General features: G+C 37.8%; 1 protein-coding gene across 2 annotated transcripts; it reads right to left on the reverse strand.

The window, feature by feature from the left end:
- Positions 1 to 1,611: 1,611 nt before the first annotated feature.
- On the reverse strand, positions 1,612 to 7,492 carry fgf8a (fibroblast growth factor 8a). 2 transcript variants are annotated; one of them, XM_047811954.1, is made up of 5 exons: positions 6,667 to 7,492; positions 6,519 to 6,555; positions 5,659 to 5,806; positions 3,984 to 4,090; positions 1,612 to 2,651 (listed from the first exon to the last, which is right to left on the reverse strand). In XM_047811954.1, the coding sequence occupies exons 1-5, from the start codon at positions 6,696 to 6,698 to the stop codon at positions 2,376 to 2,378; spliced, it is 600 nt and encodes a 199-aa protein (XP_047667910.1). In that variant the 5' UTR covers positions 6,699 to 7,492; the 3' UTR covers positions 1,612 to 2,375. The 2 variants fall into 2 exon arrangements, with proteins under 2 accessions (XP_047667910.1, XP_026992025.1); XM_027136224.2 differs by having other exon boundaries at positions 5,659 to 5,839; positions 6,667 to 7,489.
- Positions 7,493 to 8,519: the final 1,027 nt, after the last annotated feature.

Here is an 8,519-nt window from a genome sequence, read left to right on the forward strand (position 1 = left end):
AGTCATATAGATAGATAGATAGATAGATAGATAGATAGATAGATAGATAGATAGATAGATAGATAGATAGATAGATAGATAGATAGATAGATAGATAGATATGCCTAGAAGTGAATGCTGCTATGAGTAGTAATTCCAAGCACTGAAGTACACTGGAGGTCACTGGAGTCCCTGCAAATGGGCTGAACTAATGCTCAGTAGATTGGAGTGGGTCTAATGTGCAGCAGCCTCTGTAGAACCTCAGAAATGCTGAGCTTCTGAGCGCCCTGCTGAGCTTCTGGCCTTTCCACAAGTTTGACCCTTGCACCGTGTGTCAGCTACTACCATAACATGAGGCAGACCACATGGTGAACTGCCCCATAAAAACCCAACCAGGTTTTCATAATAGAACTGCAAAAATGCAATGCCATCATATGCCCATAAATTAATTTCCACCATTAGTGCTATGCATTAATAATGGGGTAAAATCAGAATCATCTACTAGGATAATCAGGAATTATAGTCTTAATGTAATAAAACCCTGTTATATTTTGTTTAATTATATGAGCGGAATTAAATTAATTCTATGGTGATTTATAATTATGGGTTTTATGTGGTGTATTCACTTGGTACCTCCATATTTTATAAATATCAAACATTGCTAATGTGACAGAAAGATGATAGTAAGCTCCACTCATCTTAGTCAATAGTAACATTTGTCCCCATCTTAATTCTCATTCAGTGATTCACATTTACTCCTCAATACCCTGTCTGCAAATATGCCTAACCTCCTTGAACAAAATGTAGACTCTCCAAATTAGATTAAGCTACAGGGTGTTAAGGTCTGAGATTAAAGAAAAACACCTGTCTGATGGCTATAAGCCAGAGTCGGGGAACCGCAGCATGTCCGGTTCAACTAAAGGAGAGGCCAAACAGCACGAGGACCCCTGGAGTGTCAGTCCTACTGAGCTGTTGACCTGCGCTGTGCCACTCCAAACACATCGGGGGGAGATGCCTTTACATGCTACCTTAATCTCTGGATCCACCGGCCAACAAGTAGCAGGGTTACACATACATATTTGGTCATTAGTATTATGTAATGCTAAGCTGATGATATATATTTGTGTGGATTACTAAATATTTTTATCTATCTATCTATCTATCTATCTATCTATCTATCTATCTATCTATCTATCTATCTATCTATCTATCTATCTATCTATCTATCTATCTATCTATCTATCTATCTATCTATCTATCATATTGATCCATATAGGACAATCCATTAGAATTTTAACATTATAGAATAGAATTTAAAGCATGGGTAATTATATATTCAAGCAAATTAATCATTAACTATTATTAATTACATAATAATTAACTTAGTATTTACTGATTACCGATGTTTAAATGAAAAGAGTGAGAAATGTCTAGACATGACACATCTGGAGCATGAGTTTATGCAGTTAACATATATCATTAGTTTAGTATATTTTGGGAAAGGTGAAATGGAAAGTATTCGGGGAGATAATCAAGAGATACATGTTAGAACAAATGAATAAAATAAATGAACAGACAGGTGCTGGTATCCTAAGGTAAATTTATTACACATTTTTAAATAAATATTTCCATCATTAAAATTATTTTACACATCCTCAAATAAAAATAGATTTATATATGTATAAAAACAGACAGACACAATGCCACAAAGAACAACGTTTTTCCTACGTTTCATACAATGCATTTATAGTCCTTGAACACCTCAACAGTTAAAACCATGGTAGGATATGTGTTTATTATCAAAATGTAGCTGCCACAATTATATATGGATTTAAAGCTGTGTTTGCTTTAGCTGTGTTTATCTCAAGGACAATCCAGAACCAAGAGCCACAGAGGTAACTCAGATGAGCTGGGTGTCTTATCACTGGGTGGTCGAGAGGTGCCTTGGCTGTACCTGTAACTCAATACAGCATTTTTTTGTCAGTGCATTCTCTCAGGCCCTCCAAGTCCCCATGAGCAGCAATATGAAGAGTATAAATTACTCTAAAACTGACAAAACAAAATGAAGCAATGAGACGGTGAAGTCCACTCACTAATAAATGTCAGTTTTGACATCTCGCATGTATCTCAAGCCATGTGCTTCACTTTCCTAACAGTTTTACACAAGTCAGTACTAAAAGTCTGAAGTACAAAAATAGAGCTTTTTCAACGTATTTTTTTTCCAGAGTGTGTTTTTCTTTTCTAGAAAATTATTTAAAAAACTATATGTTAGGTATATTAATGCTCAGTACAAAGAAAATCATTTTAGGAGTCCATAAGAGGATTCTGTTCATTATCTGAGACGGTATTTTCCTCTCTCACACTCACTGTCACCCTCTTTTCTCCTGCATTACTCTTCAACGCTCTCCTGAGTAACGGGTGCGTTTAGTCCGTTTGTTGAAAGGGTAGTTGATGAAATCAAAGGGTCTGTGCTCTGCAATGTGGTGTCCTTTGGGCATTCGTTTCATGAAATGGACTTCCCGCTGGTGTTGCCTGGTTTTGGAGCCCTTGCGAGGTCTTCCTTTGCGCGTAAATGCCATGTACCAGCCCTCATACTTTACATTCTGTAGAGCTGTGTAGTTATTTTCCAGCACTATCTCTGTGAAAATGCAATCTTTCCCCTGACCATTTCTCTGCAAACAAATAAGAACAGTAAAGAGTCAGATATGTAATTCATTTTAAATCTATGTTACAGTTAAAGGTCATTTGAAAAATGTATCTCAATATTTGCCAGAAGGTATTTGAACAAATCCTGTCCACACACACACACACACACACACACACACACACACACACACACACACACACACACACACACACACACACACACACACACACAGCATACAGCATATGCTTAAGTCATTATAGTTCAAGATCAAGAAAAAGCGAAATGACAGCAGTAACCAATGACTTTCCCCCTTTTGTAAACACCAGTGAAGATTCATCCACTGAGATTAATCGCTTTATCCACGTTGGTCTCAACACAGGTCAATGCTTTAAGACTTACTTTTAGAGAAGGAATTACTTGCTCCTTTTTTATCATTCACAACCAAGCAATCAGATCAGAATTATACCATTAACTTCATCAAAACTACTTTTAAAAAATACCCATCAATCCACTACTGCTGAAACTTATAGGTCATACAGACATAATTTGAATCTGAACTGTTCTAACAGCAATCACCATAATCAGTTATTTTGCTCCAAAAAATGAAAACATCTCAGTTTCCATACCAACAAAGCTTCCTACCCTAGCCTATCCAATATGTGTGTTATGTCAGTGGTAAATAAAAAGTGCTACTCTAGCTTCAAACTCTAAACAAAAAGGGCCATTAAAATTAACCTCATATGAAGTATTGAAAATTGCCCATCTATATCCACCAATAAAACATGACAACAAATTAAAAAAAACACTCTCATGCAGGCTGTCGTTGGGCAGCCAATATGTCAGATAGCATAAGATCAGGGGTGCCAAGCAGATGGTCCACCTGGTAGGGTGCTAGGAGGTGGGGGCTGAGTCTCCATCCCACTTTATTACCATTCACAGCAAGAAAGAGGCACAAATCCACCCTGGAACAAGAGTGCCCGGCTAAAAAAAGGAGGAAAGATCCTATTCCTTACACTCCATATCCCATACTGCAACCCAGGAAAGGCTTGGAGCAAACTGTAAGCATTTACCAGACAAAAGGAGAATGTGGAAGCTTTCTATTTGCTTACAACTTCTCTCCACGGGATGTTGTGGTTTTACTATTATAATATTTCAGCACAGGAACAGTAGGAGAACTGTGATCTATATGACAGTGTAATATATCCCAGGTTTGTACCTTATGCTTCCTATTGATCCAACCATTAGGACTAATCCAAAAAAATCACTTCATTTAATCCAAAAAAATGCTGTCCTTGATTTCTATTGCAACAAGCTCCGTGACAGGTTTTTTTTCTGGAATGTCTGCTTTTCATCTTACCTTGCCAATCAACTTTCCTCTCCTATTCATGCAGATGTAGAATCCTGTCTCAGCTCCTTTAATGCGAACTCGACTGCCGAATGTGTCTGTCTCCACAATGAGTTTCGCTGTGAAACAAAAGATTAATGTCACATTAGAAAATGTGTTTGAGATTCAAGGGAGACAATGTAAACTGTACAGTACATCATTTTTTCTGTTAAGACAAATTCTATAAGCACTTATACAAAGAGTCTCATATAAGCATACACAAAACCCATAGGGGCAATTGCTTAGGATTTATACCAGTCCAAATTCTTTCAAAATGATAAAAACAGGTGGACTTCAATTCTCTGAGAAGAAAGACGTTGCCTTGCTCAAAATATTTAAGGCTATTAAAATATATATGTGTATGAATTTACCGAATGCCGAAATTAATGTTTTTTTTATTATTTCTTTTCTTTCAATTGAAATGTAAAGTAAGATATATGTGACTTGTATTTTATTATTACACTAAATACAAAGGAAGTTAAATAAATGCTAATTAAATTTTAATTAAACAATTTCATGCTACTACATTTAAAAAACATATAAACCTTTATATATATATATATATATATATATATATATATATATATATATATATATATATATATATATATATATATATATAAACCTATGATTTGAATAACATTTCTAAGGCAGCTGTGCATGTGTCCAGGAAAGATCTCTTCTATAAAAGTTACTCTTCCATGATGCATATGCCAAAGATTAGCACTTGCAACCCTCTTTGGTTCTCCCATGCGCTTAGTGATCGTAAAGAGTTACGGTTCAAATGGAGGGGGTCAGTGAACCTGCTGGTGGACCACAAGCCTCAAGCTGCAGTCAGACTTTGGCCCGAGTTAACAACCCTGCTGTCTGTGCAACATGCTCAGGTGACACGGATGTCACCACAGCCGTGGAGGGCCTGAGCGAGCCTTCTTAAAATACCTCAACACGATTGGTAATTACAAGGCTTTGGGACGTGTTGAAACCGCATACGAGAAAGCTGGAACTGGAGCTTGGCCTATGGGAAACTTGTTTTGCTGGAGTATTTTTTACCTTTACATATGTATAAAAATCATTATTGATATATTTAAAAATGTGTACATTAATTTATTTAATTTGAATAAATGCTTATAAAAAAGATTAAAAATAAAACACCACAAAATTCATTAACTTTAATATTTTGTTAAATGTGTGTGTGTGTGTGTGTGTGTGTGTGTGTGTGTGTGTGTGTGTGTGTGTGTGTGTGTGTGTGTGTGTGTGTGTGTGTGTGTGTGTGTGTGTGAAGCGCACGTAAAAAGCAAGAATTCGGCTTCTCTTAGAAGTTAGTCAAAAGAAAGAGGAGCGTTTTTCAGGAAATGTTCAAGATGGCTGGAGTGAGATGAGTTCTAATGTTTCTTCCAGACACACTCGCGTCTCTAGAGAGTCACCTTCAGAACCATCTAAAATGCTTTTTACATTTTTTTCTACTGCAAAAATGTTCAGCTTCCAGAGCTCACCAATTGCTCTAAGTCCTTCCGTCACCGTTCACACGTTTTAACCAGAAAGCTGAAGAAATCACGACAATATCCTATAGTAGCTTTACATTTGAAAGAAAGAAAGAAAGAAAGAAAGAAAGAAAGAAATCGGATGTGTGTAATTCTAAAGGTCTTACCGTGCACGTCTCCGTCCTCGGCCATGGCGTTGATTTTTTTGTTGGCCAGGACCTGTACATGTTTTCCACTGGTTCTGCTGTAAAGCTGGTAGGTCCGGATGAGTCTGCGGCTGACCCGGTCCGTCACCCTACTCTGCTCATTCACATGCTGTGTAAAATTAGGCGGGGACTGAATGGTTACCTGCCAGAAATTAAGTACGACATAATCAATATCTGCAGAATTGCCTCATTAATCGTTGACAGAGGCCTATAAATTACGTGAGCATTAAAAGTATTAAACACAGAAGATATTTCATGATATAAATAAAGTACCATTAAGCATGTTAATACCAAAAAAAGTAAACCACGACTCAAGAATTAAACCAATATCTTTGCGTAAATTGAGGAACTAACTAGATCAAAATATTCAAATAGTGAATCAATGGCGGTTTCTTCCCCATTTTTTTCTGATATACTGATAAAATGTAGCGCAGAAATGTGTAAACTTTGGCCGGATTTGATGCTGTAGCCACTGCGCGCTCTGTGCGCTCTGCGCTTGGCCACGCTGAGTCGCTTCAGGAGGAACCTGCCCACGTACATATCCATCTGATCAAATAAAACGAATTAAGCACCCGATTTCTCTGCTTTAATATTTCTGAACATTACAAATTTACAGTTTACGTCCAGGTTATACGCTGTAACATACTGTTTTAAGATACTGCATATTCCTTGCCTTAAAACGAGTGTGGGTTTCCCTAATCCACTGTATCATACTGTAATTCTGTGTACTGTCCTACGATATGTCATGTATGATTTATTGTAAGCTAAGGACGCAGGCCTTTGTGCTATGTAACAATATACATTTTAAATGTGACACATACCTGAGCATAGTAGCAAAACGCAAAGAGGTGAAGGAACCTGGGAGAAAAAGACAGAATAGTACATTAATGCAATGAGACGCAAACAAACAAACAACAACAAAAAAACGCAACATAATTAAAATTAAGGTGGAAAGGACTCTGTACTTACAGATAACTTAATCGTGACGGAATTAATTTCATTGTTGACCTCGTAGATAAAAGTTAATAGACCAAATTAGTGTCTGATTTGAAGAGATAACACCTCAGGGTCTGCCAGTGGAAATGGACAAGGTCCTCTCCCTGTAAATGCTGATCTTCTTAGACATCCGAAGGATGGGTAATAGGACGAGTATGCGATCAGTAGCCTGTAATATCTGCTCAGGAACAGATGGAAAATCCGAAAAATGAAGGACGCCTCAGCACAGGAAAAGGGCGCAGGCAGAAAAGTAGGTTTGAGGCGAGACCCAACAGACAGCCGTCAGTTTTCTGCTCAGTACGAAAGGCTTAAGTGCACTTACTGAAAAAAGAAGAAGGAAAAAAGCAAAAAAAAAACAACAACAACAACAAAAAACCAAACGAAAACAATCGAGTCCGTGCAGCTTGAGCTTCCAAAGTTATAATACAAAACGCATCTATAACCATATAATCTAAGTAAAAATAACTTAAATAAGACCACGTTGAGTCATGTCGTCTATTAAAAAAATGACAGCAAAATAATCGTGGCTGTGTGTATTTCCAGCGAGGACTCCGTTGACGTTTTGTCCTAGTCGGATGTCCCTGCTGTGGACACAACTCCGTTTGGGTGTCAGTGTGTGGAATCAGGACGATGCATCCCGCATTACTGCTGCTGCTGAGTATGTTGTTGATGATGATGATGATGATGAGGATGATGATTTCTCTTCAGGACACGGAGCTGCTGGACTGAGCAGCCTCTCTTATCCCCTCCTCTTCTCCCATTCCCATGCAGGCTCCAATGTCAATCCCGTTCGCGCTTTACAGCCGCGGTTAAAGTGGTAGGTTGGTCCTGGAGGAACAAGCCCCCTTTTTTTCTTCAGCAGAACAAAAGCGCCCCCCATCACCCCTCCCTTCCCCCCTGAATTTAAACTATACTTCACCTGAGCTGAGGATGAACACTAACTAAAGCTGTGAAGGCCTAGAATGCGCAAAGGCATTAGATCGCCGGTTTGAGGTAAATGTACACTAAATAAGACTGAATGAGACCGAATATCTACTCTCATGTTGACTTCATTCAGAAAAATTTGCAAAACCTACAGCATCTATTTGACTTTTTTTTTTTTGCTCATCACTGAAACTCATTACATTTTTTTTTTGTTAAACTAAGTATTTAACTAGCGGTAGACAAGATCAATTATACAAGCATAATAGCTGACAGACGACACACAATTTAATACAGTAAGTAAGACAGAATCTTAGTAACTGAGGAGCAAGTTTAACTTTGTTCATTGGGATCCTGGCTGCTGAAACCAAAGCTATTGTGCAGCGCCACAACTCGCTCCATCCAGACTTGTGTATTGTCAAAGAGAAGTGTGAGACATTAAAAGGATTACAGACGATTAGTGTTTCTTTAATAATTAGTGTTTCTTCTTTTCTCCTTCAAGAACGACCCACTTTTCTCTTGCTGGAAGAATGGCTGAATATTCTTAAAATTATTGGATGTTGAAAATAATGTTTTTAACAAAATAAACAACTTCACATTATTAAAAATGATATAGATATATTGAATAAGCCTTCCTTTTTATTTAACCCAGTCGTTTCTGTGTGTGTGTGTGTGTGTGTGTGTGTGTGTGTGTGTGTGTGTGTGTGTGTGTGTGTGTGTGTGTGTGTGTGTGTGTGTGTGTGTGTGTGTGCGTGTGTGTGTGTGTTAAACTCTTCTCTGGTTATGCAAGATGAAAGGCCTCCAGCGAATCATCCAAATTAATCATCTCTTTTTGAATCACCATAACATAATTCCTCCACACCCACTGGGCTTGTTGATGGCCAATCATTAATTAGGGCTCTCTG

This window comes from Tachysurus fulvidraco, chromosome 4 (assembly GCF_022655615.1).
Source record: "Tachysurus fulvidraco isolate hzauxx_2018 chromosome 4, HZAU_PFXX_2.0, whole genome shotgun sequence".
NCBI classification, from domain to species: domain Eukaryota; kingdom Metazoa; phylum Chordata; class Actinopteri; order Siluriformes; family Bagridae; genus Tachysurus; species Tachysurus fulvidraco.

What these genes read in the sequence shown, in the direction of transcription:
- fgf8a (XM_027136224.2), bottom strand. Translation starts at nt 6,698, where the DNA reads ATGAAATTAATTCCGTCACGATTAAGTTATCT. An exon ending in CGAGGACGGAGACGTGCACG is followed by an intron (nt 4,091 to 5,658) that starts GTAAGACCTTTA and finishes TTTGTTTCACAG; the next exon opens with CGAAACTCATTGTGGAGACA. An exon ending in GAGGAAAGTTGATTGGCAAG is followed by an intron (nt 2,652 to 3,983) that starts GTAAGATGAAAA and finishes ATTTGTTTGCAG; the next exon opens with AGAAATGGTCAGGGGAAAGA.